Source organism: Lonchura striata, chromosome 9 (assembly GCF_050655825.1).
Source record: "Lonchura striata isolate lonStrDom1 chromosome 9, ASM5065582v1, whole genome shotgun sequence".
NCBI classification, from domain to species: domain Eukaryota; kingdom Metazoa; phylum Chordata; class Aves; order Passeriformes; family Estrildidae; genus Lonchura; species Lonchura striata.
The window spans coordinates 22,975,072-22,994,095 of record NC_140711.1 but is presented as its reverse complement, the minus strand read 5'-3'; the positions used below and the strand labels follow the sequence as shown (position 1 = coordinate 22,994,095).

At 61.0% G+C, this 19,024-nt stretch overlaps 1 protein-coding gene and 2 non-coding genes across 23 annotated transcripts; all 3 read right to left on the bottom strand.

Moving 5' to 3' along the window:
* Positions 1–206: 206 nt before the first annotated feature.
* Positions 207–18,513, bottom strand: EIF4G1 (eukaryotic translation initiation factor 4 gamma 1). 21 transcript variants are annotated; one of them, XM_085587902.1, is made up of 35 exons: positions 18,380–18,513; positions 17,249–17,309; positions 15,865–15,973; positions 15,681–15,767; positions 15,349–15,381; positions 14,744–14,764; positions 14,048–14,221; positions 13,596–13,695; positions 11,753–11,865; positions 10,607–10,699; positions 10,460–10,526; positions 9,227–10,108; positions 8,183–8,271; positions 7,793–7,979; positions 7,309–7,442; positions 6,918–7,055; positions 6,553–6,726; positions 6,276–6,473; positions 5,877–6,023; positions 5,546–5,782; positions 5,361–5,465; positions 4,796–4,949; positions 4,591–4,688; positions 4,384–4,486; positions 4,162–4,264; positions 3,272–3,528; positions 3,064–3,179; positions 2,713–2,885; positions 2,454–2,579; positions 2,289–2,370; positions 1,970–2,068; positions 1,721–1,855; positions 1,551–1,632; positions 1,334–1,474; positions 207–1,218 (listed from the first exon to the last, which is right to left on the bottom strand). In XM_085587902.1, the coding sequence occupies exons 3-35, from the start codon at positions 15,937–15,939 to the stop codon at positions 1,037–1,039; spliced, it is 4,905 nt and encodes a 1,634-aa protein (XP_085444028.1). In that variant the 5' UTR covers positions 15,940–15,973; positions 17,249–17,309; positions 18,380–18,513; the 3' UTR covers positions 207–1,036. The 21 variants fall into 21 exon arrangements, with proteins under 21 accessions (XP_085444028.1, XP_085444032.1, XP_085444031.1 ...); XM_085587906.1 differs by having other exon boundaries at positions 15,865–15,969; XM_085587905.1 differs by having other exon boundaries at positions 17,249–17,305; positions 18,380–18,465.
* On the bottom strand, positions 6,801–6,875 carry LOC146766675 (small nucleolar RNA SNORD66). Its single transcript, XR_014957455.1, has one exon. It is a non-coding gene; the product is annotated as a small nucleolar RNA SNORD66 (small nucleolar RNA).
* Positions 8,061–8,137, bottom strand: LOC146766674 (small nucleolar RNA SNORD66). Its single transcript, XR_014957454.1, has one exon. It is a non-coding gene; the product is annotated as a small nucleolar RNA SNORD66 (small nucleolar RNA).
* Positions 18,514–19,024: the final 511 nt, after the last annotated feature.

Here is a 19,024-nt window from a genome sequence, read left to right as displayed (position 1 = left end):
CTTGCCCATGTTCAAGGCTGGCACCCCCACACCAGCCCAGGCACAAGGGACATGGGGGGGAGGGGGGGCGGCAACAGCGGCACACGGGGCATTATTTAGCAATGTTCTTTTATTTCCAGTTTTAAGGTGAAAAGATGCCTTTAAATCTTCAATTAAATACTCCATAAAGAAAAAAAAAAAAAAAAAGGAAAAAAATTATTTACAAATTCACGTGACCAGTAATTGAATCCTTGTTTTAATAATTACACATGCGGCTCGTCACATCCGGCGCTCTATAAATACAGGGGACGCGGATGAGGGGGCCGCCCTTGTCGCTTGCCCAATTGTGGCCTTAAACGTTTGGGAGGAGGATGGGGGCTTTTGGGGTCGTGGAGGGGACTCAGCCTGGCCCAGAGAGAAGGGGCCACCCCCCCTCCTCCCCAGCACCCTCCCCAGGTGTCAGAGCAGGAGCTGGAGGGGGAATGATTTATATTTAAAATTTAAAAACCATAGAGGGGAGGGGGTCCAGGCAGTGATGGAGGAATAGAGAGAGGACAGGGGAGGGGGAGAAATCACGCTCCTGTCCCCAAACCAAATTTAATAAGTTTATATATATATAATCTCTCTATATTTCATCAAGAAGCGGTGAGGAGAAAGAGGAGGAGGGAGAGGAGGGGAGAGATATGTCCCCATCCCATCCCCCCCTCTCCATGACATGAATCCAGGGGTGCTCTGCCCCATTCCCAGAGACCTGGTGTCTCTGCACTGGGAGGGGGGCGAGGAGGGTCCCCAAGGGGGCCCATGGCAGCCACCGCCTCAGTCAGCATCTGTTTATTATCATGACAAACTCGTACAGGCCTTACAAACAGAACCACGACAGAGGAAGAAGAGAGAGGAGAACTGAAAAAGAGGGGGACTGCAAGGGGCACAGCAGGTTCCTCAGCCCTGGCATCAGTAAGTCCATGGGGGCCAGGGGTGGGAAGGGATGGAGTCACTCCCCAGGGTGCCCTGCTCTCTCTCCCCACTTCCTCCTCCTCCTCCTCCTCCTCAAAGCTGCTCAGTTGTTGTCCGACTCATCCTCAGCTTCCCGGAGCCAGGTGAAAAAGGCTGTCACCGATTTCAGAGCCACCCCTTTGCCCTGCTGCTCGGCTGGGTCCTTGCTGGACTCCCACTTGTAGAAAGCCTCCTCCTTGATGACGTCCTCATCGTAGAGGGCATCAAAGAACATCCGCAGCAGGTCTGGGGTGGGGGGACAAAAGGGAACCTCTGCTATTCTCCAGCCACCAGCCACGCTGCAGGGGTGGGGACACATTTTCCACCCTCTCCTCCAACCACCCGCACCCACGATACTCACTGGGAGGCTGGTCCAACTTCACCACCAAGGCTTGCAGGGCATAGAGTGCCTGGAGCTCCTTCTGCTCATCCCGCAGATACTTCTGGAGCAGCTTGGCTTGGTCGCGGATGACCGTGGCGTCCACGCGGCACGGGTTATCAACTGCAGGGGACGGGGCGTGAGAGGGGCAGTGTAGGCAGGGGAACCCCCACCACTCCCACCTCACCCAGGTACTCACAGACAATGGCCAAGTGGCACACAGACGTCATCAGGGCCCTGATAAACGTGTTGGACGAGACCTGCTGCTCGCTCAGGTTGGCCTGGAGGGGGGAGGGTGAAAGATTGTGAGCTGGAGAGGGAGCCAAGAGGGAGCCTCCAGACACTCAGGCATTGTGCCCCCACCCTCACCTCAATCCAGTCATATATTCTTTGGTTGTTCGGGTTCTCCTTCAGCAGTTTGTCCATTTGCTTGCACAGCTCCTCTGAGGTCAGCTCCTTGCGGCTTGGCATGTCTGAGCTGTCACCCATCGTGTACTCCAATTTCTGGGGAAGCAGGCAGAGAGAGCTGTTGAAGGCAGCACAGGGGAGTGCCACTCTCACATTGCCAAAGATCTGCCCACAGCCCACCTCTGCCCCTTGCTGCCATCAAGCCCCCACCTGCTCTGTGACAAATTTGTTGACATCCTGGTCCTCAGGCAGGAATTCCTTCCAACTCAGGCCCCCATCCCGCCACAGCTTTCCTGCGGTCTTCTGGCCCTGTGGGACAAACAGCATCAGCATGGCATGCCTGCCATCTCCAGGGAGGAAGCTACTGTGGTTTGGCCATGCCAGCCCCATGACCCAAACACTGAGAGGGATGCCCCTCACCATGCTCTCTTGTGGCAGGGGGGTTCAATCCCCACAAGCCCATCTGGTTCCCAAGCAGGATGCCAGTCCTTGAGACAGCAGCCAGCAGCCACAAGCCCCATGCACTTACCATGCCCTTGCACAACAAGCCCAGCACCTCGACCAGCAGCGTGGTGGCCTTCCCAATGGGCACCAGGGGCTTTGTGATCTCCCTGTGGAGCACAAGAGACCTGGGTGAGCTACCTGCCCCAAGGAGGACTCCCGTGCCAGCCCTGCTGAGGAGCACAGCCCTCACCTGAACAGCTCCTCCATGGGGATGCCTTCCTCTTGCAGGATGGGGGTGATGAGCTCAGCCAGGTACAGCCAGATGTGTGGGATGTCAATCTCCATGTCCTCTGCAATCTCCAAGATCTCTCGCAGCCTGAAGAGCAGAGGGAGCTGTTGGGATCCAGCAGTCCCCATACCCTTGGCTAGGAGGGACCTCAGGATGTCTCAGTGTTAAGTCCTACTCAAGGCAGGGCCAAATTCAAAGCCAGGCTGCCCCAGCCCCTCACCCTTTGTAATACTGCTCCTTGGAGAGCGTGCCTGCCTTCACCAGCTGGCAGAGCAGGGCTCCCATGTGCTCTCGGGAGATGGTGCTCCTCTCCAGCGTGGACTCGATGCCATTTTGCACAAAGATGTAAAGTGAGGAGGGGCTGCCCAGCTCCTGCACACACTGCAGGGCCTCCTGCAGGGAAAAGGGAGGTCAGTACTGCCCTACAGCCAGCTCTGGCTCCCCCCTTCCAAATACAGGCACCACCAGGACCCTGCCCAAGGGTGCTACTACACAGGGAAGGAAGCATATGGCATGTCAGAGGAGGAACATATATGGTGTGTTAAGGTGCTTGGCCATCCCCTTCTCTTACCTTCATGTCATTGATGTGCAGGTACTCCTCTATGATTGCCTTGGATTTCTTCTCCAGTTCCTCTTCCGACAGCGCAGGCTTGGTGGATGGTGCAGGAGGTGTTGGCTCTTGTTTAACTGCAAGAGGAGAGCAGGGATCAGGCACCACCTGGGACAAGCAGAGCTGCAGGTGCAGCCAGGCCCTGGGATATTGCCCCTGCCCAGCTCACTGGTCTCTCGGCTCCGGTCCCGTTCCTCCGTCATGCTCGCAGCCTTGCGCACGGCCTCGGGGCCGCCCTGCTTCTCCCGTTCTCGGCTCCTGTCCTCCGTCTCTTTGCTGAAGCTCCTCTTGGTGAGGGCAGACCTGTTCCTGTCTACTCTCTCCCCCCGGTCAAGACGCTCTAGACGCTCGCTGCCCTTCTCCGAACGTGACTCCCGGTCCCCTCTGTCCCCAGCCTTCTCTGACCTGTCACGGCTGGAGCTGCTCCTGGGTGAGAGAAAGACAGCACAGCGTGAAGAACCCATCACCACCGTCCCTGACCCCAGACTCTAGAGCTCTGTAAGGTAAGGCTGTCTCACTCCAATCCCCACCTCTTTTAGCACTTGACCATTCTCAGGGAAAATTTTTTTCCCTATTTCTCCCTCATTCCAACTCATACCCTTTTCCTTTTACTCTGCTCCTTGGCATAGCTGAGCACTGCCTGCTTTTGTCCTACCCACACCTTCCTTCTGACGCAGACTGTGGGCAAAGCCCCCTTTTGTTTTCCTCTTCTCCCAAACAAATCCAAACTCCAGCTTTCTTTGGGTTCCTCACACTCCAGCTCTCTTTGAGGACCTCACACTCCCACCCTTTAATGTCTATCCAAGGACTCCCAGGCCAGACCGAGCACCCAAGGGCGGCCACCCAAGCACCACACAGTAGGGAGGACACCCAGGGTGAGGTCAACCTTCCTTGCCACAACGATTCACCGCTGACTCTAAGCTCCATCAAGGCCCCATCTTGCCACAGGGCAAGTCCAGATACCGTAACTTGCCTGTACACTGATCAATCACAAGAGTCAATCAGGGGCCCTCCCTCAACCCCACACACCCATCCACCAAGGCAGGGCTGGCCCCTCACCTCTGCACCACACGACGGGACTCTGAGCTCTCGGCAGGCATTGACTGCTGGAGCGCTGAGAAGCGGTTCAAGGTGCTCGTGGCTGGTCGCCCTGAATCAGATGCTGGGCGTGAAAACAGGGAAGTCTCAGAGTTCGGCAACTCTCTGGTAGAGGAACTGCCAGGGGAAGGATCACCCCTCCCACTCTGTCCCACAGCACCCAGCCAGTCCCACACTGCCTACCTGAATCTGCGGGCTTCGCGCCAGACCCTCCGCTGCTGCCTTTGCCCCAGCTCAGCCGCCCACCCGGTGCAAAGAGCTGGTTATTGGAGTCGATGGATCCAGGCTGCAGGTGCAGAGAGAGACAGTCAGGCCTGATCCCCCCACCAAAGCAGGACCTAGGCCAGGCAGCCAGCCAGCTCAGCTGCCACACTGCACCCCCAGCCTCACCTTGGTGATCTTTGTTATCCGGCTGGTGTCAATGGGCCGGTTGCCCTTGCTGATGGGCACCGTGTTCCAGCCATCATCTGCAACCAGGCTGCTGCGCCCTGAGCACAAGAGGGACAGTCATAAGGTGCAGACCAGCCTTGAGCAAAGTCCAACAGGAGCAACCCACTCCTAGCAAACTCAAGTGCCCCCAAGCCCAGACACTCACCACCAGAGGATGGCCCAGGGGGTCCTCTCCTCTTGTCCTTTGACATGAGCTGCTGCACTTTGATGTGTTCCCGATGCTCCTCCATCTCTGCTTCCTTGTGGATCTGATCGATGGTTTTGGGGCCCTGGTCTCCTCGCCGCGGTACCCAGCTATTCTGTAGAGGGCAGGGAAGAAGGGAAGAGGGAACTGAGATGGCTGAAAGATGGAGAGAAAGGGATTCCCGCTTCCTAGCCATCTCACTCTCAAAAGTCTCAGGTTAGTCTCCTGCCTTGGCCATCACCACTCTCCATGTGTTGTGGCAGCTTTTGGCACAAAAAGGCTCAAGTTCCAGAGCCCCCCTGCATTAAACAGCCGCCAATTACTGTGTGCCCACTACCACTACCATGATAACCAAGAGCAGGGGCTAGCATGGTGTCTCTGGGGCTGGCCACAGCTCACATACCCACCTCTCCCCTAGAGGAGACACATGGATTACTGGCACTCCAAGGATATAGATCAGCAGCTCCAAGGGACCAAGCAGCAGACAGAGGATAGTCCCCAGACAATTGTATTCCATGAACCTTACCCGTCTTAGGTCAATCACATCCTGCAGCATGAAACGGATTCGGGATGATGTCTTTTTCTCTTTGATGATCTTCTCCATCTGATTGAAGTACTGGTCCATCCTGGGCTATTGAGGGACAGAGCCATGGTCACATTCCTCTTAAAGGCAAGGGAAGAGCAAGCAAGGTAGGGCAGGGCAAGGAGTACCTTGGCTTTCTCGAAGTCCAAGTCCTTGCCAATAGTCGTAAGCAGGCGGCAAAGGCACTCAAGAGACTCCTCATCGTGGTTTTTGAGCAGCTTCACCACGCAGTCATGCATAATGGCCTCCGTCAACATCTTCAGTTTGAAGAGCTCTCCAATGAACTTGATGTTGCCCAGGGATCGTCGTCGGGCCTTGTCCCGCGCCTCCTCCAGCTCATCCTTCATACGCGCCTTCTCCTCGGGCTGCACGAAAAGCCCAGCAGGGCAGCTCAGTGTCCAGAGCCAGCCCAAGGACACCCACGCCAGCCCTCAGTGGCAGACTCCCACCACCACTCACAGCACTGGCATCATCCATCTCCTTCTGCCGCTTCTCAAAGATCTCATCATCATCCTTGTCCTTCTCAAACTCCTTCTGGCAGCGGTTGAGCAGCAGCTTGCGGAAGTTCACAGTCACTGTGGGCTTATCTGTTGTGGGCACTTTAAGCTGAGGGAGAGGTACAACCCAGAGAAAAAGCATGAGTTGTGTCTCCCCCAAAAGCTAAGGTGGCACTACACAGATCAGGGAAAAGCCACCCTACAACACTGAGATGCCTTACTGAGACTGAACCTGGTCCTCCATCCACACACCCCATTTCCCCACTCCTCATGGAAGGACCTACACACTACTACTAAGCTCAGCTGAGATGGCCAAAAAAACCTTGCCCACTCAGCAAGAGACTGCCCAGCTTCTGCTCACCCCCATAAGGCAACGGCACATGTTAGCATAGGCAACAGAGAAGTTTGGCTCCGAGATGGCCTTCTCGAAGACGAGGTCAATGACACCCTTGAGCCGCTCCTCCGTGTCGATGGACAACTCCATCACCTGCTTCATCAGTTGCTGGAACATCTGGGGTGTCAGCTTGTTGAGGATGCTGCGGACACGGCGGAGCAGCTCCTGCAAAGGCAGCAGGGTCAGCAAGAGCTGGGTGCCCTTCCCCCAGGCCCTCCAATTGCCTGCCCACCCCAGCTCCCACCTGTGTCTTAATATTCTCAGGATCCTCCTCCTCGGAAGCACGTTTGCTGCTGGGTTTCCAGGCCTTCTCAGCCTTGTTCAGCTTGACATCCTCATTGAGGGACACAGTAGCAATGATTTTGCGGGGCTCCTTCCTCGGGTTCTGCTGGGAGCGGCGGGGACCCAACCCTGAGGGCTGACAGGTGGAGAAGAAACTCAGCTCTCTGCTCTGGGACCACGTGAGCTTGCTCCCAGAAGTCCCCAGTCCACCTACTCAGATCCTCAACTCCATCATGGACATCAGTGGCCCAGACACAGCGGCTCGAATGCTTGATCATCACAGAGAGGCAGAGCAGGATGGCAGGAATGAAGTGAGGAGATACTCACCAGGCCCCTGTTGCCCATGACAGGCCGGCCAAGGTTGGCGAAGGAGGGGGTGAAGTCAGGGCTGCAGTTCATGCTACTGATGCGGATGGGGTCGATTGCCCGCAGTGGGGTCTTGTTGGCCTGCGAAGGTACACACGGCTGAGGATGCCCGGGGGCAGAGGAGCGGGACGGATCCATCCCCCAGCCTCAGCGCCGGGACAAGGAACTGGAAAAAAAGCCCCAGAGGTGCCCCCACACCCACCAAACTCGGGCTCAAGGGTCACTGCAGATGCAGCAACAGGACCCTCAGCACAGAAGTAAGTCCCTGCCCTGCCTTCACATGGCACAAAGAGGAGCCAGATCCCCACCCAACCACCACCCACAATTCCCCAATTTCCAGGGCCGCACCAACCTTGTCCAGCACCACATCTGTGATCTGGGGCAGTCCCTCGGGTTTCTGCATGCTGGCAAAGATGAACTGGAAGCCCAGCAGGAACTCCCGATCATATCGCTTCTTCTCCTCAGGGTTCAGTGGCTTCCATTGCTCTGCAGTGGGGAGCAAGAGGGAGACTCTGACGTGGCCTGTCCCATATTCTCCATCCTGAGCTGTAGCAGGTCTGGGTCCACACAAGGACAAGCAAGGTGAGATGTAGACAACCACAGATCTGCCCCAGTCTGGTACACCATAAGCATAACCATGCATGCTTAGAAAGCCTGATGCCACCAGCTCCCCGCCTCCTGACAAGACCCTTGTGCTGCGAACTCTGCTCTTCACCCCATGCCAAGCTTGGGGACAAGATGGGAGAAGAATGTGAAATTTAGGACAGCGGGACCATGAGGTGCTGGGTCCAGAGGTGGTGGCTGCCAGTAGAGGACTGTGCCCAGGCACAGCTCACCTTCCTTGTAGCCATACTTCTGGCCAGCAGCCTTGCCCTTCTCCGGGGCCAACTTGTCTTCTTTCTCCTCCCACGTCTCTTCTGACTCTTCCTGCGGACGGGCAGGAGCCACATCCTCTGCTTCACTGGCAGGGGCAGACGTGGGGGGCTTGTTCTCCACCTCCGAGGCACTATCACCAGTCTGAGACTGCAGCAGGGGGAACAGGGACAGCAGTCACCCACATGAGCCTGTTCCTGTCCCCTTCACCCCACTCCTCGGTGTCCACCCCACCTCAGATCCTCATTACCATCACAGAGCTTCAGTGGCCCAGACACGATGGCACAAAGCAGAGTTCATCACAGGAGGAGATGGAACACGAGGTGACCCTCAGACACCCCTGGGACACTCACCTCTTTAAAGGCATCCAGCAAATCACCTAATGCCTCCTTCTTGTTCAGCTCCTTCAGCCTTCGTTTCTTCTTTGGCACCGACATGGCGACTGGGAGGAGAGGCAGGAAGGTCAAAGACAGGAACCCTCCCAGGCCTCAGTACCCTGACACTAGCTATGGGGTCACCAGCAAGGCCCCAGTAACAGCAGGTGAGCTTCAAGGTGGAACCACAGGGATGTGGTCCTGCCAACCCATAACAGCCCCTATCCCCAAACACCCTGATTTACCACGTGCTTCATCAAAGCCTCCCAGCCACACCATTGCCCTAGTGCATGCTCTCCATCCTGTCAGAGGAGTCCCTGTAGACACTGCTCTACAGGCAGCCCTTACAGGGACACTCCCATACAAATTTCTGTTCCCGTACACATTCCCCTCCCTGGCACCCCTATACACCGGCCCATACACGTGCTCCCCAGAAATGTATCTGCCCCCAGTTGCCCTCCTAGAGCACCCCTGTATCCCTACCCAAGGCACTCTTTATATAAACACATTCTGTGAACCCACCTTCCCCATCATTCCTACATAACCCAAACAACTCCTATGCAGGGTGCTTAAAGAAAAAAAGAGAAACACCAACACATCCCCAGGGCACCCCACTTTCCTCAGTCACCACTGTGTACTTGCATACCCCTACACAGCATGCCCTACATCTTCCCTGCCAATCCTCCACCTCCCAGCGTCCTCAATGACTGGGGACAATCCTCAGGTACAACCCTGATACATCACCCTACACCCCTGCATAAGAAAGACATCAGATAAAACACACTTCCATTTCCCATGACATCCCCCACACACAGCCCTCTATACCCATCCCATACATCACTACATAGATGTACTCCCCAGACACCTCCCTGAACCCACCATCCATAGACACCTTGTGCCTCTCAGCATCCCATACACATCCTGTACCCCCTAACCACACCTCCCCCTCCACACCTCCCTGTACTCATGGCCCCCCACTACCCAACACCACCCTGGGGCACCCTGCAGCCCAGCATTCCCAACCTTGTGCGGTCGCCTCCGAGATCTGTGAAGGGGCAGGGGCTGGGCTCAAGCTTCGCTCCTGGGTCTCACCAGGGCCTTCACTCTCTTCCTCCTCCTCCTCTGCAGGTGGGGAGGCAGGGGTGCCGGGCTGGGCTGGCTCCTCAGGCTCTGAGACAGGGCTGACATCCGACTCAGGCTGCTCCTCACTCGGCTCCACCTTGCTGGTGCCCTCCACACCATTGGGTAGGGGCAGCTCTTCAGGCTGGGCAACAGGGGAGTCCAGGGTGGGCACTGGCACCGGCTCAGAGACCGGCACTGGCTGGCACACGGGCACCTCAGGGACCGTCTCGGGCGTCTCCTCCAAAACCCCATTGGCCTCACCAGTGGGCTCGGGGCAGGGCTCTTCCCGGGGTGGTGGGGGGCTAGGGGAGGCAGGTTTGGCAGGCGCTTCAGGGGCCTGTGATACAACGGGTGGTGGCGACGGCGCAGCCGGCACCAGGGGCACGGCTGGCACTGAGGGAACAACGGACACCGGCAGCACCTCAGGGGGCACAGGCTCCTGCAGGGTGGGCTCCGGGAGGGGAATAGCAACCTCCTCCTCCTCTTCCTCCTCCTCCTCCGCAGCCACTGTGTCCATGTTGGGCGTGGGCACAAGGGGCAGCTCTGCAGCCCCTGGCACTGTAGTGATGGCGCTTAACGTCTTTTGCGGGTCAGGTGGCGCCTCGCCCTGCTCCGCTTTCGTGTCCGTGTCCACAGGAGGCTCCATTGGCACCAGCGGCATGGTCGAGAGCACCACAGGCTCCACCTCGGGGATCAGGGGAGGGGGAGGAGACGGGGATGCCGACTTGCTGGGCTCCAGGGAGACAGGCTTGCTCACTACCAGCGCAGGCTTCGGGCGGTCATCTGCAAGGCGGATGGCATTAACTGATGACTCTGTGAATCCCTGCTCATCCCACACTCCTCCCCAGATCCCTCTATTTTCAGGAGACATAGGGACAGATGTACCAAGCCACATCATAAACGGGGGATAGGGAAAACAGAGGTCCTCTAGTGCCCAGAGGACAGCTGAGATGAGTATAAACTCTCCTGTATCCAACAAGGTCCCCAGGTATGCAGGGATGGCCTCTGAGCCCACAAGAGTCAGGAGAACCAAAGAATAGTGGGGCTGGCATTTCACGTCCTGTAGTGCCAACACCAGGGAACCTTGCTGCAGCCATGCCAGCTGGCACACCCAGCCCTGGCACGGGCACTTACCGGGCCGGACAATAACTGCTACATGGGAGGTCTCTCCATTGGCCTGGGGCTCCAAACCGCTTCCAGCCTGAGGGGGCAAAGAGGGAGTTGAACAGGGCCATGTGCACTTCCTTCTGCCACAGCTATGAAGCCAGTGGATCCACTTACCTGTGGAGGGGTGGGGGTGGATGAGGTCCTTGCTCCAGACATAATTTCTTCTGTAATGTCTTTGCCACCTTGGTTGGGGTCTCGTATTCGAATCTGTCCAAGAATCAGAGCACAGTGGGGAAGCTGTTGGCAGAGTGCAGGACACAACACACAGGCCACCCCCTTTCCATGAGCCCAGCACCCCACAGGACACTGTGCTCCAAAGGGAAAATGGAGGCTGACTCACTGCAATGCCTGTCCTGGCTACATACAGTGTGAGGAACAGTGGGTGCCACAACCTCTCACCACAGGGCACAGTGTCCCACAGACACTGGCCTGTTCCAGTGCCTTGCAAGTCATCACAACAGGCAGCTGGAACCAGCAGGTCCCTAGCCAGTGCCATCAGAAATCAGGGGACCCCAATATATCGCTGTGCTGGCACAGGGGCTGCAAGGACCCCGCCTCATTCTGGGGACAATACAGGGGACTAGACTCAGCACACAGAAACCACAATGAGCTCTGTGCCACCCCAGGCACACCCTATATGCTCACAGCCTCACATGCCCTGTGTCTGCCATGGGTGCGGCACGAGCTACAGGGCACCCTGCTGCGGGGTGACTGGAGGGGTACACGTGGGTTTGGCTGGGACCACAGTGCACGGCAAAGTGCAGCCAGGAGTCTTGTCCTCTCTACTTTCTGAACACGACCTGCTCCCAGAACACCAAGTGCAGAGCTCTACCCATCTCTGATGAGAAAATGCCAGCATCCCACCTCCCAGTGGCAGCCCCTGCCTCCCGGCACAGGGCCATACCGGCAGCCACCCGGCTCCCTGCTATAAATAGGCCCCATGCGAGGCCTCCGAGCACCGGCATCTCCGGGAGCAGACAGCAGTTGGCAGCCGCGGCACCCCCGCCCTCCCGGGAGCTGTGACTCAGCACAACGCTGCCCGCCGGGACGACCAAGGTCGCCAGCACCCACCACGCACCCCAGTTCCCTTGCTAAGCCCTCCAGCCTATGGGAACACAACCGTGTGCCAACCTTTTCCCTGGCACGCTGCACCACATCCCATCCCACACACACCTGGGGCTGACACCATCCCCCTCCTGCACATGAGCACACCCTCTTGCACATGAGTTCCCCCATGCCTGGAGGCAGATTGCTCCTTACCGTCTTTCGTTCTCGTTTTGGTGGGATCGGTGGTTGCTGGCTCACAATGACCTGGGCAGTGGGGACCCCCGCTGGGAACTGCTGCACCCCCTGCGCCGGGTAATACGCACCCGCTGAGGGAGAGGAGAGAGCGTCAGACCAGCCAACCCAGATCCTCCAAGCCTGTCCCGAAGACTCCCTGATCTCCCAAACGCAGGGGTCTGTCAGGAGCCTGGAGAGCCCTCACTGCTCTGCAGTGAACCCCCATCGCATCCGGCCTGGATTGTCCCAACCCGCCTGACAGGCCTGACCGAATTCCTTCCCTGTGAAGCAGAGAGCGTCCCTGCGCCACCCCCACGCCCAGCCAGGCCCCGCAGGCATCCACCGTGCCCACCAGCTCCACACCACCAAGAGCCCTGCCTGGACACCCGGCCATGTCAGGTACAGGCGTCCTGGATCTGCAGGCGGCCGCCTTCCTGCCCGTGCCCTTATCTCCCCAGGGCCAGCACCAGCCCGAGGGCGGCACCAGACAGCCTCCATTCACACCCAGGCTGAGGGGCTCAGGCTCCCTGTGCAGCCGGAGTCCCTGGACAGCCCAGCCCAGAGGAAGGAACTATGCTGAGGGACAGAGGCAGAGCTGGACCCCATCCAGGGGTGGCACAGCCCTCAAGAGGTGCTCCACTCCTCCCATGGCGTCCGTGAACATCACCCTGGAGCAGTGCCACAAGGATACGGGTGTGTTGGGACAGGCACAGCTGGGTCCTGGACCCCTCTGGCTCTAGCACCTTCCCTGCTACACTGACCCTCAAAGTCAACCAAGGTGCTCTGGTGACTGCCTCATCCCTGAGTCAGGGACCCTCCCTTTGTGCAGGAGACTCGCAGGGATGCTGAATGGGACTCACGTCAGGATGGGCTGGGCATGGGGGGAAGGAAGGAGACCCTGAGCTGCCTAGCCCTAAGGACCAGACAGGAGACCCAATCTGATTCATTTGTCAAGGGTCACACCATGCTGGGTCACCCTACCAGTCCTGTGGGCAAGAGGCAAGTGCTGCCAGCTTCCACAGGAAGAGCCACAGCAGCCCCAAAGCAGAGGCTAGGGGTACACCCATTCTGGAACCTCAAAGAGATAACCAGAGCATGACCCAGGGCTTGCACAAAGGTGCAGTAGTATCCTGGCCCAAGCACAGGAGACAGCCACAGCCAGGGGCCACCTCCCTCCTCTGAGGGGCTGGCTGGGCCCTGAGACAAGAGGGAGGGAGGCCGGGCACGTACCTGGCTCAGGAGAAGCCCATCTCTGCCCCGGTTATGCTTTGCTGCTGTGCTGGGGCCAGGCCGGAGGCCTCAGCTCACATTTCTGTGTCTGCTGGGCCTCCCGGGGCCAAGCAAGCCTAAATATAGTCACAGCCCGGGTGGCCACATGCTAGCAGGGGAAGGAGGAGGGGCTGCTCGCACCACACTCCCCAAGCACCAGGAGGGGGCAGGCACGGAGCACCCCGGCTCATCTCCTGGGAGCAGGAGCTGAAGGGGGTCAGCAAGCGCTGAACTGCTCACCACCTTGACAGCAAGTGAGGGGAAGTAGGGGATAAAGTCTGCCCCAGCCCTCCGCCAGCAGAGTTAAATATTAAACAGCCCCAATTTGGAAAAGGACAGGGGTGAGTGGATTGGTACGAATGGACCAGTGGGACATGATGGGCTGCTGGGCAACAAGCACCTGTCACCCAAAACAGCCTGTAATGGAATCACAGAGTCAGCCCCGGTGAGCTGTGGTCAGCTCGGCGGGACACAGAGGCCAGGGGAGCAACAAAACTGGGAAGTGCTGGGACTGAAAGAGCACCGGGGAGCAGAGCAACCCCTCTGTCTGTACCGTAAGTCCCGAACTCTGTGGGGCTGGCTCCAGGGTAAAAACTAGGGGCGCCAGGTTGGACCGGGTACTGTTGGGTCGGGACAACGTACGTGGAGCGACCCTGCAATAGGAGAGAAGAGGAAAAGTCAGTTATGTCCCTTGCAGATCACGGACATACCCCCAAAACACTAATGTAACCCCAAACCTGACTGTGAACTAGTTGTACACCAGGGCAGCAAATAGAATATAGGTGAAGTAGACACCAGGTGCCCTAGGGAACTGCTGGGGAGGGGACCAGTACTGCCTCCCACCTCTCTACAGAGCCAGCAGCACCCTGCTCAAATCAGTGGGTGCTCAGAGTCTCAGGACCCCTTCCACCCCCGCAAAACAGATCTGGGCTGCAAGCCGATGCAACACCTCCCACCAGTGCCCATTCCGACCCCCTCCCACAGAGTCCAAAGCATAGCCCTCACCTGTCCGGGAATGTAATAGGCTCCTTGGGAAGGTGTGTAGGATATCTGGGAGGGTATCATCATCACCTGGGAAGCAGCTGGATACACATGGGCAGGAGGGCCTGGCCGAGCCGTCGTGTTACTCTGCACGCGGGATGCACTGGCGGGAGGCTGTGCCCTGTTCTGGTAGAAATGCTTGGGGAGAGACGGGGCACAGCGTCAGAAGGAGCTCCAGCACCTTTTGCTGCCACCACCGCACACGGGGGAAGACACCAGCCCCCCCCCACGCTGCCGGGATGCAGCACCGCCTCGGCAGCTCACAAGGCCACCCCCACCCCGGCACCATCCTGTCCCCACGCACCGGCGGGGCCGCCTGGGTCCACGCGACCCAGCTCATGCCCGGCGCGGCCCCGGCCCAGCCCTCCCGGGCCGGCAGCTCAGGCGCCCGGGGCCGGCCACGGCCGCACGCAGCTCGGCGGCGGCGGTCCCGGCGTGCTCTGCACCGGCTCCCGGCGCTCGCGGGGGATGCTGGGACCTGTAGTCCCGCCATGCCAGAGCCGGACAACACGTGAAGCTCCCTATTCCCAGCCCGGCCAATGCTTTCCATCCCAACCCAGCGTGTTTGCCATCCCCGGGAGCAGCAGCAGCTCCAGCCCAGCGACAAGCGGGCAAGGAAGGGTCCGCGCACGCACCCCCAGGGCAAGGAGAAAGCGTTACCTGAAGAGACCTGAATCCTCCCTGTTAGCAAGCGCACGCATACAGAGGGAAAGGGGGAAAGAGAGAGACAGGAGTTACCGGCACTGGGACAGGGATAGCAGAGGAACGGACAAGAGGTCAGGGAGTCCTTTGCCCTGTGCCCACATCCCAAATATACTGAGGTCTCTTGTAGGGACCTCCCAAGGGGCAGGGATGGGTCTGATGAGCTCCCAGACAGCACAGCCAAGGATGTCACCAGATCTGTCCCCAGCAGCTCCTTCAAACAAGAGGGCTGATGGGAGGTCCAGAGCCTTGCACGCCACTGCAGGGCCTTGGGAGACCAAGCAAAGCAGGGAGGAAAAGATGAGGAAGGGCACAGGCAGAAGCAACAGCCTGGGCCGGAGTTAGCACAGGCACAGCCACATGCTGCAGGCTTCATGCAAGGAGGGAGCTGGGGAGACACTGCAGAGAAAACTACCCAAAGTCAAGCAGACATCCTGCACTTTCCCCAGACCAGCCTGTCTCCAGAGTCCAGGGTCCCTATATGCTCCCCAGCCCCTTCATGCCCAAGGTGCAGTGTCGGGGAAGGGTGTTCAGCATGCAGGGCAGAGGAAGTGGGTTAGTACCTGCTGGTGAATAGCCCGAGGCCCTGCTGGAAACTGAGAGAGGAGGAAAGGGAGGTTTGGGGCAGAGGAGGAAGGAGAGAAGAGCAGTCACTCTGTGGGCATCCTCATTGGAGGCGCCTGCCCTCCCACCCCAGAGCCAGGAGGTCCTCAGGTAGCAGTCATGGTCCAGATCACGGGCTCATTCCCCCTTCACAGGCACACAACATGCCCGAGAGGCACCATATTGCTCCTAACACCCCTGGGTTCCATGGCAGTGTGGGCTAATCGGCCAGGAAGCAGAAAGCTGCTGGATACCCCTTCTCACCCTCTGCAGCTCTGGACAAAATCCTTACCTGGCGCGGCTGAGAAGGCGTATTCATTTGTGAGGTCGGTGCCGGGTTAAAAACCACAGGTGCCGTCTGACCAGGTGGGAACGTCGGCTGGAAGAAGGCAGGGAGGGAAAGAGATGGTACCACTTCCCTTGGTACCAACTGGGGAGGCAAAGCTGGGTCCCCCAGCCCTGCAGGGGACAGTTACCTGCGGCAGTCCAGGTGAAGGGGCAGGGTGCGGGGCAGTCGGGGCTCCTCCTGTGGGCTGTGGAGCTTTGTTCATTTCATGGGGTTGTGCATAAGGATCCCCTCGCTATCTACAGGAACAAGGATAGTGGGCATAAGCTGGAGATGGCAGCAGCACCCCCAGGTATCTGTCTCCTGCCCATGTCAGCCCTAAAATCTGCAAATCTCCAGCCCTACAGCCTACCAGCGTAAAGCCAGGCATCACCCATGCCCCACAGACAGCATCCCACCAAGGCACGGACCCCCAGCCACCTCCTCCTGCCCCACTGGGCCACAGGGAAGATGGGGTAGGTACTTCCAAGTCACCCAGCCTGGGCAGGTCCTCACACCCTTCAGAGCACACCCCCCATCATGCCCCAAACCCAGCCATGCCCACCGGCAGGACTGACCCACCCGAGGTGACCCCACAAAGCCTGTCTGGGCCCTATACAAAAGCGGGCACCAGTGCCCATGATTTGCCACCAGCACCTAGGCCACCACTAACTCCGGGGGGCTGGGTGGACCGGCGGCACCCCGGCGTCAGCCGTGCCCAGCTCCACCCCGGCTGACCTACTAAGCGCTTCCCCCGGCCGGCCAAACCTGTTCCTGCCGGTGGCGCCGGGTCCCCAGCGTACACCACAAACGCCTACCAGGGAAGGCAGGGAGCAGCTCCCATGTCCCCCACGCCACCGACACTCCTGCCCACTGCCCTGCCCAGGGGAGTCTGCAGCCCCCCGCCACCGCCCAGGCAGGCCGGACACCCTCCCGGCTGTCCCAGGAAGGACTTGGCGGCCAGTGCTGCTCTCCCCGCCCCAGTGCAAAGGCCGCCGGGGCAGGAAGGAGAGGCAGTACCCCACACACTGCCAGGGCTCCCCTGCACCCCATGGCACCCAGCAAGCCTGTTGCGGCCAGACACCCAAGGGAGCAGCCCTAGTGCCTCCTGTAATCTGACGCCCGGACGCGTCAGCACTGCCGGCCCCCGGCCCGCTGCGGGCACTGCCAGACACGTCCCACCAATACTGGGAAATGGGGCACCCCAATCCCCCCAGGGCTGTGCCTTGGTATGGGGGTGTCACCCCATCACAGGGATCCCCCGAGCCACAACCCCAGCGGAGATGGGCCCTGCCACGGTTTCGGGAGGTGGCAGGGGCTGGGTTGCAGCCCCCAGCGCTCCCCCCAAGCCCCTTCTCACCGGGGACCCAAGCACCTGGCACGGACAGCCCGTACCTGAGCCAGCTTAGCTAGGCCTTGAGACCAATCACCATAAACAGAGGGGGAGGATTGTCTCACAGGGGACAGGGACACCCGGGGACAGCCAGACCCGGTCTCCTCCGCCAGACACAACCGGGAGCGAGCAGGATACTCACCCCCCCGCGGGAAAAACCTGGGCCGGCTGAGCGGGCCTGCAGAGACCGTTCATCCGACTGACTGGGAGAGAGGAGGGAGGGGGGAGAGAAAGAAAGAGAGATCAGGCCGGGCCCCGCGGGGGGAGCCCGGCCCGGCCCCGGCTCCGCACTGGCCCGGGAAGCCCAGCTGGGCCGGGGAATGCGGGCTCCGTCTCGGGGGGACAACGGGGCACGGCCGCGGCTGTTTGTAACCGGAGCCGCCGCCGCCTCCCTTGCGCCGGGAGCGGCCGGGCCGCGGCCTGTGCTGGGCCCGCCGACGGGGCGGGGGGTCCTGCCCGGGGGGGATCCAGGAAGGCCCAGCTCGGTCCGAGGGAGGGGCCGGGGGACGGGAGCGGCGGTTCGGGGGAACGGGAGCGCACGAGGGAGTGGGGAAAAAGACGAGGATCACCGACGGCGGAGCCGGGACAGGCCGCGGCGGTGGCCCGAGGGCGGCCGGCCCCGCCAGGCCCAAGCGCGGCCTCGCCCCCAGGCCGAGGCGGCGGCCAAACCGGCGGCTGCGGCCGGCTCCGTCCCGGGGCGGCGGCAGCGCCATCACGGCGGCGGGAGGGCGCGGTGCGGTGCCCGGTGCGGCATCCGGCGGCCCCGCTCCCCCCCGCGGCGGCGGCGGCCTCTGCCAAGGACACGTGTCACTGCCGGCCGCAACCGCGGCCCGGCGGGCACCGGCGGCGGTGCGAGAGCACGGTGGCGGCGGGGCGGGGGCGGCGGTGCTCGCAACACACGCGGCGGCGGCGTTGGGCCTAGGCGGGCGCGGCGCCGGGAGCACGTGTGCGGCGGTGGCGGCGGGGCGCACCGGCCGGCACGTGGGCGCGGACCGACGCCGCCGCCGCGGGAGCACCGGGACGTGGGGACCATCGGGACGAGCGGGGGGGGCCCGGCGCAGAAGCGGAGCGAAGCACGGGACGGGGCGTGGGAAGGGGGGTGGCGGCGGCGGGGCGGCACCCACGTGGTAGCGGCGGCGGCGGCGCGACAAGGCCCGGCGAAGCGAAGCCCGGGGAAGTGGGAGGAATAGGGCGGCACGCGCGGCCCCGGTACCGGCGGCCCCCCCCCGCCCCCCCCCGCGGGGCGCGCGCCCGCCCCGCCCCCGCCCGTTACCTTCAGTCTCCTTCAGCGCGCGCGGCCCGACGCAGCCGCAGCGCAGCGCAGCACGACCATTTCCGGAGCCGCGCCGCGCGCAGGGGGCGGGGCCCGGGGCCGCGCGCCCGCCGCCGCCGCGGGGGAGGGGCGACGGGGGCGGGGCCGCCACGCCCGGAGCCGCGCCGGGCCCCGCCCCCGCCCCGCTCGCTGCGCCGCCGCCGCCGCGCCCGCCCCGCCGCCGCGGTCACGTGGCGGGGCGGGGCGAGCCCCGCGCGTCCCAAGGGCGGCCGCGGTCCGCACGGCTGCCCGCCCGGCCGCTCCGTGCCGTCCCGCCGCTGCGCACCCCGTGCAGGGTCACCAGGTGAGTGGGCGCACCTGGCACCGGCACCGTTCGGGATGCACACTCACCCGGGGCCTGACGGCACCCGGGTCCCACAGTCACCCAGGGACCGGCACCAGCGGCACCCGCACCCATTCAGTGGTTGGCACCACCGGGACCCGGCCTCAACCAGAATTTGACACTGCCCTGGCGTGCACCCACCCCTGCTCCATCCAACCTTGGCCACATCCGTGGCCGCACCCTCGTGCGCCAGCACCTTCCCGGACCAGCATCCACCCGCGGACTTGCACCCATCCAGCACCTACCCCTCTACCGGCCAGGAG

Coding starts and splice junctions, on each gene's coding strand:
- EIF4G1 (XM_085587902.1), bottom strand. CDS start 15,939: ATGAACAAAGCTCCACAGCCCACAGGAGGAGCCCCGACTGCCCCGCAC. Junction 15,382..15,680: donor CGCCTTCTCAGCCGCGCCAG/GTAAGGATTTTG, acceptor CTCCTCTCTCAG/TTTCCAGCAGGGCCTCGGGC. Junction 3,180..3,271: donor GGACCGGAGCCGAGAGACCA/GTGAGCTGGGCA, acceptor CTCCTCTTGCAG/TTAAACAAGAGCCAACACCT.